General features: G+C 47.2%; 3 protein-coding genes across 4 annotated transcripts; all 3 read left to right on the top strand.

Moving 5' to 3' along the window:
- The first annotated feature begins 662 nt into the window (after positions 1-662).
- On the top strand, positions 663-3,538 carry LOC114793832 (GTPase IMAP family member 7-like). The gene is made up of 2 exons (XM_028985964.1): positions 663-1,169; positions 1,939-3,538. Exons 1-2 carry the CDS (start codon positions 1,163-1,165, stop codon positions 2,934-2,936), a joined length of 1,005 nt encoding a protein of 334 aa, XP_028841797.1. The 5' UTR covers positions 663-1,162; the 3' UTR covers positions 2,937-3,538.
- Positions 3,539-4,994: 1,456 nt separating this feature from the next.
- Positions 4,995-11,242, top strand: LOC114788031 (GTPase IMAP family member 8-like). The gene is made up of 5 exons (XM_028976184.1): positions 4,995-5,002; positions 5,357-5,618; positions 5,683-6,162; positions 8,357-8,426; positions 10,266-11,242. The coding sequence occupies exons 1-5, from the start codon at positions 4,995-4,997 to the stop codon at positions 11,240-11,242; spliced, it is 1,797 nt and encodes a 598-aa protein (XP_028832017.1).
- Positions 11,243-14,032: 2,790 nt separating this feature from the next.
- ltb4r2a (leukotriene B4 receptor 2a) lies at positions 14,033-21,231 on the top strand. Of its 2 annotated transcripts, none has more exons than XM_028985870.1 (5): positions 14,033-14,276; positions 16,526-17,059; positions 18,009-18,209; positions 19,871-19,914; positions 20,001-21,231. In XM_028985870.1, the coding sequence occupies exons 1-5, from the start codon at positions 14,271-14,273 to the stop codon at positions 20,326-20,328; spliced, it is 1,113 nt and encodes a 370-aa protein (XP_028841703.1). In that variant the 5' UTR covers positions 14,033-14,270; the 3' UTR covers positions 20,329-21,231. The 2 variants fall into 2 exon arrangements, with proteins under 2 accessions (XP_028841703.1, XP_028841711.1); XM_028985878.1 differs by lacking the exon at positions 14,033-14,276 and adding an exon at positions 14,367-15,003.
- The last annotated feature ends 60 nt before the right edge of the window (positions 21,232-21,291 follow it).

Here is a 21,291-nt window from a genome sequence, read left to right as displayed (position 1 = left end):
CGCTGTAGGATCCCCGCGTTTGCTTTCGGCTACAAGCTGAGACATTTACATTTACATTTGCGGCATTTACCAGACGCCCTTATCCAGAGCGACTTACAGTCAGTAGTTACAGGGACAGTCCCCCCCTGGAGCAACTCAGGGTTAAGTGTCTTGCTCAGGGACACGCCCTTATCCAGAGCGACTTACAATCAGTAGTTACAGGGACAGTCCCACCCTGGAGACACTCAGGGTTAAGTGTCTTGCTCAGGGACACGCCCTTATCCAGAGTGACTTACAATCAGTAGTTACAGGGACAGTCCCCCCCCGGGAGACACTCAGGGTTAAGTGTCTTGCTCAGGGACACAATGGTAGTAAGTGGGGTTTGAACCTGGGTCTTCTGGTTCATAGACGAGTGTGTTACCCACTAGGCCACTACCGCCCCCTGAGACTCGCCGGCCCGGTTCCTTTAGCGTCTCAGTCGTTCTGAGGACACGTGTGTCGGGTGGCGCTCTGCGGCTGGGCTGTGGGTTACTGGGAAAACGAGTCGCTGTCCCACCTTTTTTCTCCCCTGAAAGGAACCTTTCGCAGCTACCTGGCAACTAATCCCCTTCTTGTACTCAGACAATTGCAAATCCTACTTTACTTTACTTTACTTTCCTTTCCTTACAAGAGGAAGACACCAGCAATTCTCGTTCGGTTTCTATAAGATAAGATAAGATCAACCTTTATTAGTCCCACCAGTGGGACATTGCAGATATATTTTGAGTCACAAAACCAAGAGCCCTGATAAGGCCGAACTTGGCACATGTCTTATACTGTGAGGGTTCTGGAGTTCTAAAACTGTGCGACTGTTCACAGCTCTTTTTTTTGTTCTTATCTCAGGACAAACAAGGTCGGGCTCTGCAGATCTGGCACTAAGTTGGAACGAAGTTTAAATATTAACGCTCGACACTCCTCGACCTTTTGGAAAATCGCCGCGACCATTTCCAGATGTTTACGAACCCTCGGTGTCTGACGCCTGGTTTTGTGCGTGGGCCTGAGCTGGGTGGGAGGGGTGTAACCCGAGACGCCGCCCTGCTGCACGCTTCCTGCATCGCTGCTGCACGTTGCTGCCGGAGTCTGTCCGGCCTTTTCATCCCTCCTTCCTTCGGAAAGACTCCAGGCTCCGCAAAGAGGCAAAAATATGAACGGTGAGTATGTGACGCGTACTACTTACCAGGATAATGCAGACGATAATGAACCTTTGGGGTTCCTTCAAAAAGCTGTTGTACATGTCCATACGTTGTAAGTATCTTCATGCATGATTCTGTACGACTTCTGGGTGTTTCGAAATGGAAACGGGGCCCTCTGCTGTTGAAGTCAGTCCTAAACTTCTGCCATTTTACATTTTACGTTTATGGCATTTACCAGACGGCCTTGTCCAGAGCGACTTACAGTCAGTAGTTACAGGGACAGTCCCCCCTGGAGACACTCAGGGTTAAGTGTCTTGCTCAGGGACACGATAGTAGTAAGTGGGGTTTGAAGGCTACTACACATCGCCAGTTAGCACCTTCTGATTAAACGTATGAAGTTTTATAGGCGGCTTTAATATCCAGAGCAGATGTTCTGCTGTAGGGCGGATGTTGTATAATGTCGTTGCTCCCACCCCTGTGTCACATGAGTCCATGGTGCGGGGGAAGTGTCACAAGACCACCCGGAACGGCCCAGCTTCACCCCTGGGGTGGGTTCACGCAACAGCGGTGCCCTTCACTGAGCCCAGCAGTTCTTCTCTGGCAGAAAGAGATGTTGCTCTCCACCCATAGTCTGGCCATTTAGGCTTGCATAATAGATGCAGCAGCTAAGTCGTGGACACATTTAGCTTCAAAATGGGACGAATCCAGTACATTTCGGCCCCTGTAGGTCCCGGAAGCTCCACAGATGTTGGGCTGCTGATGCATGTGTTTTACTTGTGTCCTTCAGGCCCTACAGAATTCCGAATTGTGCTGCTGGGGAAAACTGGAGATGGAAGAAGCAGTGCTGGGAACACCATTTTAGGAGGAACGTTCTTCGAGGTGAACAGCTCACCCGAGTCTTCCACTCACGGATGTGTCATTCGGAGAAACACAACCCGTGGGAGGAAAGTCACGGTCATCGACACGCCCGGGTTCTTCGACACCCACCTGTCAGACGAAGAACTGGTGCCGGAGGTAGCGAGATGCATCTCGGCGTGTTCTCCTGGACCTCACGCCTTCGTGATCGTGCTCAGGGCTGGAAGATATACGGAGCAGGAGATGGACGTGGTCAGCAGGATCTCCGAGTCGTTCGGGGAGGACGCCTTCAGGCACGCGCTGATCCTGTTCACCTACGGAGACGACGCCATCGACGAGCGCGTCCCGACCATCCAGCGGTTTGTGGAGGACAGCGATGGGCTGCAGAAGCTGGTGCAGAAGTGTGGAGGACGCGTCCACGTGGTAGATAACATGGACTGGAACGAGTCGCAGCACGAGTACAGGAGCAACAGCGTTCAGGTGGAGAAGCTCCTGAGCACCATTGAGATGATAGTGAGGTGGAACGGAGGACGCTGCTACACCAACGAGATGCTGGAGGCCGTGGAGAAGGTCAAGCAGGAAGAGGCGGAGAAAATAAGGAAGGAGAAAGGCGCGATGGCCTCTGACGACGAAGTCGCAGAAGAAGCCATGGACCACGTGTCCAAGTGTCTGCTCCGAGTGGTCGGCGTGACGACGGGGCTGCTGGTGGGGGCCTTCCTGGGCCTCGCGGTGGGCTTGACGATGGGTGTAGATGGAGGATGGTTCGCGGCGCTGTGCTTCGCTGCTGGGGCCATTAAAGGAGGGATGGCGGGAGCCGAGGCAGCGAAGGAGTCGAAAACTGTCTCCGAAGTCATAAATAAAGCTGCAACTAGAACTTTCAAGGGCGGCACTGGCTTCGTAGGGAAGATTAAAAAGAAACTGAACCTATGAGGCTGCGCTCATAGAATTCTTCTCCTTCACGTAATAAACCTCAAAATGTTGCCTGTCTTTATGTCAATTAACATTATGTTACATTACGCTCATTTATGTAAAATGAATAATTGCAGCCAGCTAATTAATGTATAGAATTCGAAGTGAATTGAGATCAATATTGCGTTTTATGTCAAGGAATGGGCGTTTTCCGAAATTGCACACACGTGTGGGAAGGGGTGCAGCATACATAAATGTTGATTTTTTTTAAATGTTTCTGAACTGTTAACGCACGATTGATGAGATTATGTTTCGTTCCTTCAATTCTTGCCTTTTTTTCCAGTGGACGAGTATGATGCTTTAATTCGTAGTTATTCGTATGCAGGGCTGGGAAATTGTCAAGGATGTGTACTGAAAGTAATGTTCTCACTAGGGACTCAGATGTCAATATGTTAATTGTGTACCAGTTTTTGTGCTATAAAATAATATAAAACTCACTTTTTGGACGCTTTCGGTGAATAGAAAAAGACTTTTTGAACCATCTCATTTTCAGCATTAAACCTTGTATGTGCAGAATCACAAATGTGGACAGAACAATAAATAAATAATATATTTCTTTCATATATATTATATATTATTATATTCTTTTTTTTGTACAAGTTAGTTTTATTTATGTTTACATCATTTCCAGTAGATTCGAGAGAGAATAAGATTTTCTGTAGCAGTGATCCCACTGAACTCATATTTACATTTTTACATTTACAGCATATACCAGACGCCCTTATCCAGAGCGACTTACAGTCAGTAGTTACAGGGACAGTCCCCCCCCCCCCCCCCCCGGAGACACTCAGGGTTAAGTGTCTTGCTCAGAGACACGATGGTAGTAAGTGGGATTTGAACCTGGGTCTTCTGGTTCATAGGCGAGTGTGTTACCCCACTAGGCTACCACCACCACCCATATTTATGTATTGTAATTTAATATTCTGTAGAAAGTAGAAGGACAACGAATTCTGCCACTTACATAAACATGCGAAACCCACAGACCGAGAAGATGTCTCCGTGGTGTCTCCTTTACTCCACACCAAACAGCAACCTGTAATTTACAGTGAGGCTGGAACAAAATCCCCGTGAGGGATTCGAAACGTCCAAAGGCCCGGTTAACGTGATGGTGGGCGCGGCGCGGGTCCTTCGGGCCGCCTCGGCACCAGTGTCGGTCCGTCTGTGCGCAATCAAATCCCGAATTTATAGACACACACTATATTAACTAAAACTAAAGCTTAAATACTGTACAGGCTTCTCTATAGTAGAAAAGTAGAACTTTTCTGTACAATGAACAGGTCGGACGGGACATGACTGGACAACATCATGTAGGACGCCTGTAAGTGGATGAGTTGGATATTTCAAACAGGACAAGACAGACACGTGCCCGGTGGATAAGCCTGGGGGGGTCTTGTTGCTCTGGTGATGGCGGTGTCTCTCTGAAGGGTTTGTGAGGACGACACCTCCTCTTGTGTGGATGGTGGGAGTAGGTCTTGGGGGTGGGGCCCGTCGAGCCTTCTCGCTATAAATAAGGCCTTCTCGCCCCGCATTGAACTCTGCTCGACGCCATGTCTGGTGAGTTATCGTTCAATATTCACGTGACAGGTGAAGATGTGAAGTCAGACTTGCGAGGCGTAGACGCAATATCGCGCAACACTGGGTTTGGGGGGTCATGGAGATCATGCGATCGTGGAGAAAAGGACCCGGTCCATCTACCCAGTCAATTCTGCCCAGAACAATTTCAAAAGAAATTTGGACAAGAGCTCTTAATTCTACTGGATAATGCGCACGTGCAGCTTCATTGTAAGGAGCAGATTCAGTCAGCATCCTCCTTAAAATCTCCCCAAAATACGGATATTTCCAGTAACGGATTCTTCTACAGCGTTGAGAGGGCAAATAAAGTTCTCACCATTTCATTCGTTTTCTTTGCACTGCCTGTGGGTGGTGAATTTGTCAGTGACCTTTCCGCGCATCGGCGCCACGATTACGGTCACGATTCTGTGGCCGCTTTCGCACCGCAGCCCGTTCGCTTTGGCCCGAATGGGTCGGTCAGTTTGGAACGCCGTATCATTTTTCTCTTGGTGCGGTTCCCTTTCACGCAGGGAACAATCCAAGCAACCAATTAAACCAATTAATACGTCGCTGCAAATGTCGCGAGAACGTTCTCTCTGCTGATTGGTCAGATGTGTCGCCGCGGAAACAACAAAAGGAAAAACAGGAGGCAGATCTGCTGTTGTGGACTGTGTTATCATACTATATTATATTATATTATATTAGCACTGTAGGTAAAACATACATTGGCGTATTGGAGTCGGTGAATTGGTTTGGAATGGAGACCACCTCTTTCTGTTTTGATGTTTTGGGAAGTTCGTATTGGAATGGTTTTTCTGGATATTTTGCAGCAGAACGCTCATACTTCTGCCTCTCTGTTCCATCACGTCGGATCTCCGGATCGTGCTGCTCGGGAAGACCGGGACCGGGAAAAGCAGCGCCGGGAACACCATACTGGGAGAAGACGTCTTCAAGGTGGGGATCTCCCCGAACTCCATCACCCAGAGCTGCGAGGTGCACAGGAAGACCGTCAACGGGAGGACGGTGGAGGTCGTGGACACGCCGGGCTTCTTCAACACCGAGCAGACGGCTGAAGGCCTGAGTCCGGAGATGGCCAGGTGCCTCGCCCCGTGCTCCGGGGGCGTCCACGCCGTCCTGATCGTGCTCCGCGACGCAGGAGGAGGACGTCATCGTCCAAATCAACAAGACGTTCGGGCCTGACGCCTTCCACCGCGCGGTGATCCTGTTCACCTACGGGAGCGACGTGGAGGACATCGAGCGGTCCGTGGAGCGCCACGAAAGGTTGAAGAGGCTGGTGGAGGCCTGCGGAAACCGCGTCCACGCGGTGGACAGCGTGGACTGGGGGGACTCGAGCGACCAAGTCGAGCGGCTTCTCGGCACCGCGGAGAGGATGCGGGGGGACGGGGGACGGGGGACGCCGGCACACCAACCAGCTGCTGGAGTACGTGGACGCCGCATAAAGACAGAAGGGCGCGGCACCGACGAGGAGGCCACGACCACGGCAACCGGCCGCGTCACCAAGATCCTGATGAGGGTGCTGAGAGTGACGGGGATCGTGGTCTTGGGGGCCCTCCTGGGCGCCGCCGTGGGCTTCGTCGCGGCCGGGCCAGCGGGGGCGCTGATTGGCGGGACAACGGCGGGACTTTTCAGTCCCTGACAGCTAAATTCCCTTCGCTCGCAGCTTCCATCGCCGGGGAACTTAAGTCGGCTTGAGCCCATAAAATCGAAGCAAAACATAAAAAAACGCATGAATATTAATACTTCAAATTCATATAGAAGCCGCTGCTGATTTTTACACTCAATTTATTAAAAAAAAGCAGAAATACTTGTAGAAATCCTTGGCTTAATAATGAAATAATGTTTTTGACGAGGGACTTTTGCTTTTCATTAAACACATTTATTGAATTCGAATGCTGTTTTTATTTTTTTATTGTATATTTTTACTGCAAATTTTGGAATATTTTATATTACTTCCATCAATAAGTTGAAAAAATTAAAAGCAATCGGATTTAATTCAGAATTAAAATGTTGAAAAGAGTTCGATTTGTTTCGGTTTTGTCTTTGGAAAATTAAAGATGGTGCAGATGGTTCCGGACAGTGGCGTCTGTAGTAGTGGGGTGTGTAGTGGCCTAGTGGGTGAGACACTCACCTATGAACCAGGAGACCCAAGTTCAAACCCCACTTACTACCATTGAGTCCCTGAGCAAGACACTTAACCCTGAGTGTCTCCAGGGGGGGACTGTCCCTGTAACTACTGATCGTAAGTCGCTCTGGATAAGGGCGTCTGGTAAATGCTGTAAATGTAAATGTTTCTGGCACAATAAAGATAACAGGACGATTGCGCATGAATCTCAGCGTGTGTGGAATGCTTCCACACACCTCCTCGTTCAACGTGTTTTCTTTATTTTCGTGACCATTTACGTTGGTAGATTTTCACTGAAGGCATCAAAACTATGAATGAACACACGTGGTGTTCTGTACTTAACAAAAAGTGGAGACCTGACCTCCACAGTCACCGGACCTGAACCCAATCCAGATGGTTTGGGGTGAGCTGGACCAACAAGTGCTAAACACCTCTGGGAACTCCTTCAAGACTGTTGGAGAAGCATTTCAGGTGACGACCTCTTGAAGCTCATCGAGAGAATGTCAAGAGTGTGCAAAGCAGTAATCAGAGCAAAGAAACTAGAATATAAAACATGTTTTCACTTATTTCACCTTTTTTTGTTAAGTACAGAACTACTTAACAAAACTACATTTGACGTCAGTCGTTCAGGCAATAGCTTCACAGAGGTGTAAAGTTCATTCTCATCCAGGTTTTATTCCAGTTTCGGGCCTGTGCACATTCATGTAAGCTTGTTTATGCTCAGCGATCTCGCACCATATCAGTACAATTACATTAAGGCCTCCAGATTAATCGCAGCACTTTGCATACATGGGCGCATAATGCCGTTTTAATCCTGAAGAGGGCAGCACTTCACCTTCAAAATATTAAAACGAACGTCAAGAACGTCACACACGTCCCTTATATTTTCAAGACAGCCCAGTCTCATTTTGCATGTAGTTTTTTTTTGCATATGTTATACTACTCTGCACTGTCCACAACCTCCAAACATGGACAGATGCCCTATACTACACATAGGACATCTCCACCTCTACAAGTGTAGGACTTGCAGGCTCACTCTTCCCTGGAAGGGGGTCCCTCTCTCTATCACTCCTTCCCAACGTTTCTTCCCACCTTTTTTTTCTCTCCTAGAGTTTTTTTTCTGTGGAGTTTTTCCTTGTGTGCAGAAGGGTCAAGTGTGGGGGGTGTCAACTGTAGGGCCTGTGAAAGTCCATTGAGACATACTGTATGTGATTATGGGCTATATAAGAAATAAATGTTGTTGAATTTCACTCCAACCTTTTAAACTCGATACCCGAAGAGTTTCGCAGGGGGCAGCGGTGGCCTAGCGGTTAAGGAAGCGGCCCCGTAATCAGAAGGTTTCCGTTCGAATCCCGATCCACCAAGGTGCCACTGAGGTGCCGTCCCCACACGCTGCTCCCCGGGTGCCTGTCATGGCCGCCCACTGCTCACCAAGGGTGATGGGCTAAATGCAGAGGACACATTTCACTGTGCTGCAGTGTCTCACAATGATAATCACTTCACCTTCACAGACACGCCCACTTGTTCCAGACTGGTGGTCCATATCAGCCCCATTCTAATACCACAGTAGCTCCGCCCCTTCCCAGGTAACACGCCCACCTTTTCCGAGACACGTGGCCCATTTCACCCCCATTCTAATACCACAGTAGCTCCGCCCCTTCCCAGGTAACACGCCCACATGGACCAGACACGAGGTCTGATTTCTAGACAGAGAGAAGCCAGCGAGGCCCATGTTGGTCCGAGTCTTCTTCATGACGGTGGGTATAAATCAGGGACGACTCTTGTCCCCCACATGGGTTCAGTTTAATTAATAAATGATGTGTTTTATGATATAAATTGATGTAATTCCATTCATTCCGCTGTAAACCTCTTCGTGTTTAAAAGCGGCAGACATACAGATGTGGTCCGCTCATCCAGCGGTGGCCTCGTATTTCATTAAAAGCCTGAACAGAGTTACGGGTCTGTTCACACTCCTCATGGAAACCGGGGTTTCACGGGGTAAAAATACACCTTTAAGAATTAATACTCTGTCACTGCGCGTGTGCGTGGGGTCACTTTGGAAGGGGCGGGGCTACGTCCCACTCCCGACCGAACGGACTGCTGGGAAATCCGCCGACCGCCGCATCTCCAGATCCGGAACGTGGCTATATCGGTTATGAAGGTTTATTCGCTCGTATGACGCTGCTGCTGCTGCTGCTGCTGTCGCCTCCTTCGTCCTCGTCTTGTTACGTCATCACGTCTCCGCCTCCCACGTCCAGCTGCGGCGCGACGCGATGCCTGGTGGGTAAAAGTGCGGTATTTCTGGGTGGATGATGAGAGCATCTCCGCTTCCTTCAGCATCCCATGTAGAACCATGCGGGGCGGGGCGGGGCGGGGCGGGGCCTAGCCGAGGACCCGCCCACCACTGTTATTAATATACACCTTTAAATGAATACCAACAATTATGAATGACACCAGATATTAATGAGATCAGCTATTAACGACACCAGACGTTAATGAGGTCAGCTATTAACAACACCATGTATACATTTAATCAGTTATTAACTACACCACACGTTATTAGATCAGTTATTAATGACCTCAGATATTAATGACACTTTAATAATAATGCCAACAATTATAAATGACACCAGATATTAATGAGATCAGTTATTAACAACAGCAGACGTTAATGAGATCAGTTATTAATGACCTCAGTTATTAATTAGACTTTAATAATAATGCCAACAATTATGAATGACACCAGATATCAATGAGATCATTTATAAACAACACCAGTTATTAATTAGACCTTTAAATGAATGCCACCAATTATGAATAACACCAGACGTTAATGAAAACAGTTATTAATGACCTCAGATATTAATGACACTTTAATAATAATGCAAGCAATTATAAATGACACCAGATATTAATGAGATCAGTTATTAACAAAACCAGACGTTAATAAGACCTTTAAATGAATGCCACCAATTATGAATAACACCAGACGTTAATGAAAACAGTTATTAATGACCTCAGTTATTAATGACACTTTAATAATAATGCAAGCAATTATAAATGACACCAGATATTAATGAGATCAGTTATTAACAACACCAGACGTTAATAAGACCTTTAAATGAATGCCACCAATTATGAATAACACCAGACGTTAATGAGATCAGTTATTAACAACACCAGATGATAAGGGTGACCAGTTTTTAATTACATGACTAATTAACATCAATAATGAGATTAGAACAGAATAGATTTCACTGAAAACGTAAAAACCCCGAATATTTGTGATTTTTAAATGTTTGTGTCACGACGTCGGCTGCGAAGGGGCATGGAGCGCAGATGCAGGACATCTCAGAATGAAAAGGGATTTATTATAAACAATAATGACGTAAAAACCAGGAACGATGGACGACAAAAGTTCAATAATTGGTGTCAGTAAAGAGCGGACGTTGATCATGTGATGATGAGAGGATAACGATGGATTTGTAGACCACGTCCATACTGAGGTTAGATAGATGAACACGCCTCTCAAATGTAAAAGGCCGGAGAACGGTAGTTCAGATCGATTCCTGTTGACGCCGCTTTCCTTCCTGCAGACCTCACGGAGCTGAGACTCGTCCTGCTCGGGAAGACCGGGGACGGAAGGAGCAGCGCGGGGAACACCATTTTAGGAGGAACGTTCTTCGAGGTGAACAGCTCACCCGAGTCTTCCACTCACGGATGTGTCATTCGGAGAAACACAACCCGTGGGAGGAAAGTCACGGTCATCAACACGCCCGGGTTCTTCGACACCCGCCTGTCAGACGAAGAACTGGTGCCGGAGGTAGCGAGATGCATCGCGGCGTGTTCTCCTGGACCTCACGCCTTCGTGATCGTGCTCAGGGCTGGTAGATATACGGAGCAGGAGATGGACGTGGTCAGCAGGATCTCCGAGTCGATCGGGGAGGACGCCTTCAGGCACGCGCTGATCCTGTTCACCTACGGAGACGACGCCATCGACGAGCGCGTCCCGACCATCCAGCGGTTTGTGGAGGACAGCGATGGGCTGCAGAAGCTGGTGCAGAAGTGTGGAGGACGCGTCCACGTGGTAGATAACATGGACTGGAACGAGTCGCAGCACGAGTACAGGAGCAACAGCGTTCAGGTGGAGAAGCTCCTGAGCACCGTTGAGAAGGTGGTGGACGAAAGTGGCTGCTACACCAACGAGATGCTGGAGGCCGTGGAGAAGGTCAAGCAGGAAGAGGCGGAGAAAATAAGGAAGGAGAAAGGCGCGATGGCCTCTGACGACGAAGTCGCAGAAGAAGCCATGGACCACGTGTCCAGGTACTTGGTGAAAGTGGTCGGCGTGACGACGGGGATGCTGGTGGGGGCCTTCCTGGGCCTCGCGGTGGGCTTGGTGCTGGTTCCAGACGGAGGATGGTTCGCGGCGCTGTGTTCCGTGGCCGGAGCGATAAAAGGAGGGGTGACGGGCGCCGAGGCAGCGAAGGAATCAAAAACGTTCTCGGAGGTCACAGTTCAAACGGCGTCCAAGACTGTAAAGAGCGTGACCGACATCGTCAATAAATCAAAATAGAAACTGAATGGATATTCGTGTATAAATCACGTCACTCCGCCAAAAGCCCCGTAATCGTCCCACGCTGTCTTTCAGCTACTTACAACTGTGTAATAAATCGTAACCACATGCAAATTAACATGCAGATTAGGTGAAATAATGCAATCCTGAATGGGACAACATGATGCAGATGTTCCGAGCTGCCAGCTTCATGCTCCAGACGTCAGATTCTGATCATTTATTTTACTTTTAATGTAGTAGGATGCTGCTGAGAAGAAACACATTAAAATATTGTGAGCCGACTTGTGTTGAACTTGCTTGTACGAAATGGCTATAAAATTACAAACCACTCCTGCATGCAGCCCGTCCAGTATTTAATTACCTTTGCAGAAGGTTTATATTGTTTTAAATTGAACAAGTACAGTAAAGGCCAAAAGTCTGGACACAACTTCTCATTCATCGTGTTTTCTTTATTTTCAGGACCATTTACGTTGGTAGATTTTCACTGAAGGCATCAAAACTATGAATGAACACATGTGGAGTTATGGACTTAACAAAAAGTGGAGACCTGACCTCCATAGTCACCGGACCTGAACCCAATACAGATGGTTTGGGGTGAGCTGGACCAACAAGTGCTAAACACCTCTGGGAACTCCTTCAAGACTGTTGGAGAAGCATTTCAGGTGACGACCTCTTGAAGCTCATCGAGAGAATGCCAAGAGTGTGCAAAGCAGTAATCAGAGCAAAGAAACTAGAATATAAAACATGTTTCACGTATTTCACCTTTTTTTGTTAAGTCCAGAACTCCACATGTGTTCATTCATAGTTTTCACGAAAATAAAGAAAACACGTTGAATGAGAAGGTGTCCAAACTTTTGGCCTGTATTTACAATACATCATTTACCAGACGCCCTTATCCAGAGCGACTTACAGTCAGTAGTTACAGGGACAGTCCCCCCCTGGAGACAGTCAGGGTTAAGTGTCTTGCTCAGGGACACGATGGTAGTAAGTGGGGTTAGACCTGGGTCTTCTGGTTCATAGGCGAGTGTCTCACCCACTAGGCTACTACTACCCGTAGTGTGCTGTAGTTTGGTCTGTAAAAGTGACATTAATTAGTGTTAAATTACAGTGACTCCGCCCCTTCCCAGGTAACAAGCCCATATGGGTGGTACACAGGTACCAGACAGGTGGTCCATATCAGACCCGTCTTAATATGAACCCCAGAACCCAGATGGGGAGCAAGAGTCGCCCCTGATGTACCCGCCGTCACGAAAGACCAACTGAGAAGTTGCAGCACTTATTGGGACATATTACACCTTCAAAACGTCAGGAGGTTTCCACCATAAGGAATGAGGCTCCAACCAAGTGCAAAAACTAAAAACATGCAATTTGTCGTTTCTACAAAAGCAGAACAAGTACTGAGACAGGAAAGTTCTGGCATTTAAAGGGAAAAGGTAAAAAAGGGAAAATTCATATCAAGAGGTGGATTTTGGGTGCAATGAATGAATATATTTCTATACTAAATTATGCCGTGGAATTACAGGAACGTCTCAGGAGACAAACTAGCGAATTTCTTTCACTTTACGCTTTCATTTTACGGCGCCACATCCTCACTGAAGATAAAAGCACCAGCATGATGGTTATGATGATAATGATTATACACGCCCACAGTATAAGTGCACCACTGGGAATGCTAACCTTGCCCATTATCCTGTGTGGTCTATCCGTTCGAATGCGTAAAACGTTTCTCAGAAAGCACTGTTGGTTCTCAGGCCGCGGTGACCGTCCAAACGTTCTAATGCGTTCGGTAATGCACGATTTCCAGGAAACCGTCTATCATTTTGTGGCCACGTTGGCCACTGATAATGTCTAAGGAAGTCATTGCTTTCGAAATGATTCTTTTTGTTTCGTTCTGAAGTATTCTCTTGAAACCGTGAATAGCATCAAATCTTCTAGTAAGGTACACCGTAAAATAACCGTATTTTACACCGTAAAATAACCATCTGTTTCACGGATAATATGAGTTAAATAGGCTAATATCACGAGAGCTACCAAAAACACAAACTTACTTTAAAAAGTGAAAAGCCAGCAAGGTCCATGTTGGTCTGAGTCCTTTTCATGACGGCGAGTAAATCAGGGGCGACTCTAGCTCCCTATCTGGGTTCTGGGGTTCGTATTAAGGCGGGTCTGATATGGACCACCTGTCTGGTGCCGGTGTACCACCCATATGGACTTGTTACCTGGGAAGGGGCAGAGTCACTGTCATTTACCACTTATTAGTGTCACTTTTACAGACTTTACATTGAAAAAATTAACTCGTACACTCTCTGTGCCGTGTATAAAGTTAGATTATTGGTATCCTGTAAGTTACGGTTCTCACCCGTCATTAAGTGTCTTGCTCAGGGACATAATGGTAGTACGTGGGTTTGAACCTGGATCTTCTGGTTCACAGCCGAGTGTGTTATCCGCTAGGCTACTACCACCTTCAGGGTAATCCCCACATTTACAACATTTACCAGACGCCCTTATCCAGAGCGACTTACAATCAGTAGTTACAGGGACCGTCCCCACCTGGAGACACTCAGGGTTAAGTGTCTTGCTCAGGGACACGATGGTAGTAAGTGGGGTTCGAACCTGGGTCTTCTGGTTCACAGGTGAGCGTGTTGCCCGCTAGGCTACTACCCCCCTCTCTCTCTGTTTGTCTTTATGTGACGTTAGTGATGAATCTTTAATCATTTCCAGGGCGCTGCAGCGTCTCGTGCTGATAAGATGACTGGGCGGGGGGTGGACAGGGAGCGTCCCGCTCTCCAGGCTGCGTGCTGAAGCAGGTACGGGGAGGGACACACACACACACACACGCGCAGACACACACGCGCAGACACAGGCCAGGGGCTCGTGGCAGGAACCAGCGAAGATCCGGGGAGCTTCTCGGGGGGACAAACGGAAATGTGACAGGAGAGCGGGGGTCAAGGCTCCACGACTCCACGCCGTCTTCACTGCTGGAACGAGGCGTCGCCGTCTCAGGGCTTCGCCGCTCACCGTCCTGGCAATGCAGGTAGGTGCACGCTTTCGGATGTTCCAGGGTTCCAGCCGCGGCATGGACTGTTGGGGCATGTTTGCCGGAAACCTGTTCCACTTGCCGGAATTCTTCCTTCGGGAATGTGTGGGAAGGACTCTGAGGACGCTTACTATGCTCACGGAGACCTTGACTGCTTGGAGGCGTCGTTTCCGCTAGGGCCCACAAACCTCCATAACGCCTGATCCCCATGGCTGCACCCTACAAACCACCACTTTCTGTAGTTGAGGGATTTCTACTTGCTGTGATTGGCCAACGTCCTGAATAGTCGCTGGAATATGAGCCACCGCGAGTCACTGCTTTATCACCCAGAGAAGGAACTGCTCTCATTGCACAGAACATCAACATCAGACCATGTTTATAGCGTCACGTAGCTGATGCATCTGACTAATGATTGTTCACGCTCGAGAGGAAATGGAGAAAGTGTCTGCTCGCTTGCCTGGAACTGACGTGATATATAAGCTTTAATATTGGACAGGTCTAGTATGAGAGACCAACAATCGGTCCGCTCCATAGACTAGTAAACCAGCTCGGGGGTAAAAGTACGGGTCGTGATATAGACGTTTTAAATCCTCCATCTTTTTTTGGCGTGAATGAACGATGGAGGGCTACGTGGCAGAGTCCATTTTTATAAGAAGGCGGACTTTTTTTTTAGACAAGACAAGGCACGATCCAGGAGAAGCCAGATGACAAAGCCGGCCTGCAGGTACACGTCTTTTTTTTGTTTTCCGTTGTGAAGGAGGGTTACTACAGACGTGGACAACAACCCGTCAAGCAATAACAGGAATTCTCAGGCATTATCGTCGAGGATTTCATTTATTTATTATAAAAAGCTTCATGCAGAGTTGAATGCAGAGGACGCATTTTATTGAGTGTCACGCCGTGCTGCGCATCACAATGACAAAAGCATTCACTTTCACAATCGTAACCTTTTTTTTTAAATATGTCAGGGGAAGGAGGCCCATGTGCACAAATAATGTTTTTTTTTTTTTTTAAGTATGATTTTGATGGTAGAGCATCAAAATCTACTGAAATTGGTCTTATAACTACTCTTATAACTATTGGTCTTATAACTACTGATAAAAGTCTTTTTTTTGGGGGGGGGGGGTAGCACGCTTCATTTGAATACAAAGTGCTTAGATGTAATATACTGATATAAATATTACTGAGACAGAAATATACTTGTGATATTTTAATTTCGACTCGAATGCTGCACAGAGCAAATAATGTTCTAAACATGCGCTTGATACACTTAATATACGTTTTTAGAACGTTAAAATATCTTTTTTTTTTTTTTACTTGGCATGTGGCACCAGAGACTCCACACGGCAAATGTTAGTTTTGTCTGCAACTAGTTTCCATGCGTCCGTCGCAAATCAGCTCCATTTCAGACAAAAAGTGAAATCAGCGCGACTCTGCCCCTCCCCGGGTAACAAGCTGCTGCTTCTCCTCTCATGTTAAAGCTCGTCTGCTTCACTCTTTCTTCGCCTCCGCGATTGAGGCTTGTGAAGCGGTTATGGCGGTTATTAATATTACATTATTGCCGGTAATGTCCGGTTTGAGAGATGCTAACAGTGGGCAGCCGCGTGCGCCACTCTATAACCGCATGAATAAATGGACATGTAATGGAAATGAAAAAAATAGTGTGCAATCAATCACAATTCAGCATTTTATGGTTTAGTATTAAACTGCATGGGTGGTAGTGGGTACCCTAGCGGGTAACACACTCACCTATGAACCAGAAGACACCCCAGTTCAAACCCCACTTACTACCATCGTGTCCCTGAGCGTGACACTTAACCCTGAGTGTCTCCAGGGGGGGACTGTCCCGGTAAGCAGTCAGAACTCTCAACGTGTGAGTGTGTGCTGTGTGCAGATTTCCTCCGTACGGTCTGCGCAACATCCTGGCAATTACCAATTTAGCCAATAGTTTCACTTATCTCCGCTGACCAGAGCCCTCCCCCCCTTATCTATCATATTCATGATGCTCTTGCATATACACCCCCCCGCCGCATGTCTCTTGTTTTCTTGCATCTTTGTGGTCTTGCCGGCTAATTTCATTGTCCTGGTGACTGTACCATGACAACAAAGGTCTTGAAACGTGAAACTCTGGATAAGGGCGTCTGGTAAATGCTGTAAATGTGAATGAAAATGAAATGAAACGGTGCAAAAAACATACAATATTTAACAAGACGGATAAAGCAAAAAAAACCTTCTCTTTTTACCAGGCCCTCAACCAAAGCGCCGTGGGTCCTGAGGGAGCGAGTATGTTGCCGGTCACGGTAATCGGCTCTGTGCTCATGGTCCTGGCCCTCCTGGTCGGCCTGCCCGGGAACATCTTCATCATCTGGAGCATCCTGGCACGCGCCCGGCGCCGCTCCGTCACCGCCCTCCTCATCCTCAACTTGGCCGTGGCTGACGGCTCCATCATGGTGCTCACGCCGTTCTTCATGGTTTACCTGGCCTACCGCAACTGGCTGTTTGGCAAGGTGATGTGCAAGCTGACCTACTACCTGGTCTGTGCCAACATGTACGCCTCCATCCTGCTCATCACGCTCATGAGCCTGTACCGGCTGCTGGTCGTGGTGTGGCCGCAGCGCGCCGTGGCCCTGACCAGCCGCAGGTGCATTCTCTGGATGCTGGTGGGCCTCTGGATGCTGGTCTTTGTGCTGTCCCTCCCCCCGTTCATCTTCCGCACAGTCACAGAGGACATCAAGGGCTTCAAGAACATGTGCCACACCAACCACACCCATCCCAGATATGTGAGTGGCCAATGAATTATGTCTCTAATATATACATATACACACACACACACACACACAGTACAGGCCAAAAGTTTGGACACCTTCTCATTCGATGTGTTTTCTTTATTTTCGTGACCATTTACGTTGGTAGATTCTCACTGAAGGCATCAGAACTATGAATGAACACATGTGGAGTTCTGTACTTAACAAAAAAAGGTGAAATAAGTGAAAACATGTTTTATATTCTAGTTTCTTTGCTCTGATTACTGCTTTGCACACTCTTGGCATTCTCTCGATGAGCTTCAAGAGGTCGTCACCTGAAATGCTTCCCAGAAATGAGTTCCCAGAGGTGTTTAGTACTTGTTGGTCCAGCTCACCCCAAACCATCTGGATTGGGTTCAGGTCCGGTGACTGTGGAGGTCAGGTCTCTGCTTTTTGTTAAGTACAGAACTCCACATGTGTTCATTCATAGTTTTGATGCCTTCAGTGAGAATCTACCAACGTAAATGGTCGAGACAATAAAGAAAACACATCGAATTAGAAGGTGTGTCCAAACTGTTGGCCTGTACTGTACTGTGTGTGTGTGTGTGTGTGTGTGTGTGTGTAATAACAATCATTACAACTTTCTAGAAACTGAAATTGTATTATTTTGCAAAACATTAAGGCTTTTCTTTAAAGCCTTAAATTTTAATCGGCTCTTGTATCCAAATAATTCATTCAGGCAAAGCCAGAATTGAACTGTTTTGAAGTGTTTATTTAAAGGTCTATTTAAAGGATGGAAGGTCTACTGATGATTGTCTGGCACGGCATTAAGCATATGAATCAAGCCTAATCCCAAGATCATGGTCTTGCTTTGGGCTTTAGTACCACAATCATCATTGAATCATTTAGTTGGAGTCCCGATCAGACCATTCAGAGGAAGGATTGAGGTTAGAGGAATTAGGCTGAACCTGCTTCCCACGTGCAGACGGTGCAGCAGTACGCAACGGAGACGGTGGTGGGCTTCCTGCTGCCCTACGCCGTCATCGTGTGCAGCTACGTGGGCATCCTGCGCAAGATCCGAAGGACCCGCTTCAAGCGCCACATTCGCACCGAGAAGCTCATCTTGGCCATCATCATCACCTTCGGCCTCTTCTGGCTGCCTTACCACGTTGTGAACGTTCTGCAGGTGCGTGGACTTTTCCCACGTGGCCCACGTGGAGATGGTTAATCCAGGTCTGAAGGGTAAAAACCAACAGAAGGTTTCTAGCAGTGTTTACAGTGGGTACGAAAAGTATTTAGAGCCCCTTGGAATTTTCACTCTTTGTTATATTGCAGCCATTTGCTAAGACCAGGAAAAATGAGCCGCCTGAAGAGCTCAGAGCCAGAACTGTGGCACAGATCTGGCCAAGGTTACACAGTGGCCTCCATAATCCTTAAATGGAAGACGTTTGGATGAGAAGAGCCTTGGTTAGAAGGGTAGACTTTCAAATTTTATGCCAAAGTTGTGTGTTGGTGGTTCTGGTCTGCTTGGGGAACTTGAGTAGCAGCACAAAGTCTTGCTGATTCTTTTTGAAGTTTTGTTTGGAGTTGGTATGACACCATTAAGGGCTTCTGTTCCCGTTGGAAATTGGTGGACTTTTTGAGCCTTTTGTGTCGGTGACACAAAAGGCTTATAATTCTGATACGGAATGAGACTACATAAGCTCTCAAAAGCATCTAATGAACCTGGTGAAGAAATGAAATAACCCACAAGCGCAGGAACATGTTCCTACAAGCGGAACAGCAGCACCGAGACACAACTAGTATAAAAAGCCAGTGAGGTCCATGTTGGTTTTCATTTTCTAAACCTGAACTCTGCACTGAACGCTGCTGGAAACCTCTTGATGAAATAATTGTGCACACAAGGCTAGTAATAAATCCCGGTGAGGGTTTTAGACCTGGATTACCCGCCTTTGGCAAGCCACAATTTCACAATTATGTGTAATTCATTCAATTATATTTTAATTTGATTGAAAACTATCTGCCTCCTTTATTTGGTCTAAAACTGTAACCTCCTGAGGCCTTTACCCAGCAAGCACATGAAGTGAAAATCTGAAGTGGAAACGGCATTCAAATCTGTGGTTAGATAAGAAGTAAAACCCAGAGAGTTTACCAGATGGTAAAGGTTTGCATAAGTGGTTTCAAAAAAGGTGTCACTTGCTAGATTACATCTCAAGAGTCAACATTCAGGATTCATGATTGGTTTATTGTCGGTACGACAGTATGCACAGTACACCGTGTATTGAAATACTGTTTCACCCAGACCCCTCATAAAGAAATCATTAAAAAAAATAAAAAATAAAAAAATAATATATATATATAATTATATATTTTTTTATATGTGTGTGTGTGTGTGTGTGTGTGTATATATATATATATATATATATGAATACAATTCTTTTCCATTGACCTCGCAAAAGGTCACATGCAATATGACACCGAACGATACGATACGATACTATACGCTGCGATGCAATATGATACAAGGCAATAAAAAAAAACTGCTGATGTTGAACTATACAATCTTTATTACTGGTCACAGTTGTCCATTTGCTACCCAAAAGATGAAGCTGTTGAAGGGACCTTATGTAAGGGTTCGTGCGGTAGGGTCTTTTTGAACAATTGTTGGTTCTCTTTAACAATGATTTGGTTTTTTTACAATGTTTGTCCATGCACTTCCCTGGAGTTGGCTGAAGAATACGATAAATGATTTCGATTATAAGATGCAAGACAACATATTAGACAGGGTTGATGTGTGCAATACTTGGGTTTTTATATATAGTGCCCTTTTTTCCCATGCACTTCCAGATTGCCGCTGCTCTGGTTCCAGAAATGTCTACTTTTAAAGAAAGGTAGGCCTGTCCCTTTAACTTCCTTATCTTGTCCAGCGGTCGTGTAGACCACCCACATGAATGGGACTTTTTGTGCGACTTTGCAGGCTGGACAACAGTCGAATCATCACCTCATCCCTGATTTTCATCAGCAGCAGCGTGAACCCCATCCTCTACACCTTCATTGGGAAGTCGTACATCCGGCGCGAGGGCCTGGCGTTCATGGCGCGTCTGTTCGAAACCACCGGCAGGGACTATTCTGGGCAGAGCTGCCGGAACGGTCCGGACAAACAGCAGAAAGTCAACCTGGCTGGAATGGAGGGGGAAATGGAGCAGGATGGGGGACCGGAGCGGAGAGAGTCGTTGTCAACAACCACCCCCACCGGTGACGTCCACGTGCACGTGAACCTGCCGGCGAACGGAAAGCGAATGTAGGGCGGTAGTAGCCTAGTGGGTTAGACGCACGCCTATGAACCAGAAGACCCAGGTTCAAATCCCACTTACTACCATCGTGTCCCTGAGCAAGACACTTAACCCTGAGTGTCTCCAGGGGGGGACTGTCCCCTTGCGGTTGTAGTTGCAGTTCCGTTGCTTGTCACCGGGGGAGCCGCATTGCAGAGTTTCCCGGCCCATGCCGGCGCACTGGTACTCAGACTCTCCACCGCGGTGACTCAATGAGCTGTGATGGACACGTCCTGTCCCGATTGGCCAATCTCGGCGCCTCCGAATTTCCACTTTAATTTATCTCTTTTTTTTTTTTTTGATAAACAACTGTGCTGTTCAGCTCATTAAACAGCGCCGAAGAAGGCCGAAAAGGGCCGCTGGATAATGAGCTGACCCCCCCGCGACTCCCCTCCACCCTGTTCCGCTTCTGTTGAGCAACGTGTCCGAGGTTCCATGTCCAGCAGCAAGCCGCAGTGCAACTTCCTGATTGTCGTTGTGCTTCTGCTTAGATTTGCCTGCTGCACACGTGTCCGTATGTACGGATGCTTACGTGCACGGGTAACACACTCGCCTGTGGACCAGAAGACCCAGGTTCAAACCCCACTTACTACCACCGTGTCCCTGAGCAGGACACTTGACCCTGAGTGTCTCCAGGGGGGGACTGTCCCTGTAACTACTGACTGTATGTCGCTCTGGATAAGGGCGTCTGGTAAATGCCGTAAATGTAAATGTGATGAAGGACTGAAAAATGTGTACGGCCACTCCAGCTTCACCCTTTTGCAACATCATGTTGTGCTTTGTGTGTGTATATTTGTACATATTTGTGTGTGTGAGTGTGTGTATCTGGTTTTCTTGGGTCTTTTTGTTCAGAACACAAAATAAATGTAAACAGTGTTTTTTTTTTTTCCGATTTTGTACATGACACTCTCAGCACGCACTCTCAAAACGGCACTA

The sequence above is a fragment of the Denticeps clupeoides genome, chromosome 1 (assembly GCF_900700375.1).
Source record: "Denticeps clupeoides chromosome 1, fDenClu1.1, whole genome shotgun sequence".
Classification (NCBI taxonomy): Eukaryota; Metazoa; Chordata; class Actinopteri; order Clupeiformes; family Denticipitidae; genus Denticeps; species Denticeps clupeoides.
Note: the sequence above shows the minus strand (reverse complement) of the source record. Positions and strands in the feature narration are given on the sequence as shown.

Bases quoted from the DNA above. Each gene is read 5' to 3' on its own strand.
- ltb4r2a (XM_028985870.1), top strand. The intron at 17,060-18,008 runs GTGAGTGGCCAA...TCCCACGTGCAG, and splicing joins ACCACACCCATCCCAGATAT to ACGGTGCAGCAGTACGCAAC. The intron at 18,210-19,870 runs GTGCGTGGACTT...ATGCACTTCCAG, and splicing joins ACGTTGTGAACGTTCTGCAG to ATTGCCGCTGCTCTGGTTCC.
- LOC114788031 (XM_028976184.1), top strand. The intron at 5,619-5,682 runs GCCAGGTGCCTC...TCCGCGACGCAG, and splicing joins AAGGCCTGAGTCCGGAGATG to GAGGAGGACGTCATCGTCCA. The intron at 8,427-10,265 runs GTGGGTATAAAT...TCCTTCCTGCAG, and splicing joins TCCGAGTCTTCTTCATGACG to ACCTCACGGAGCTGAGACTC.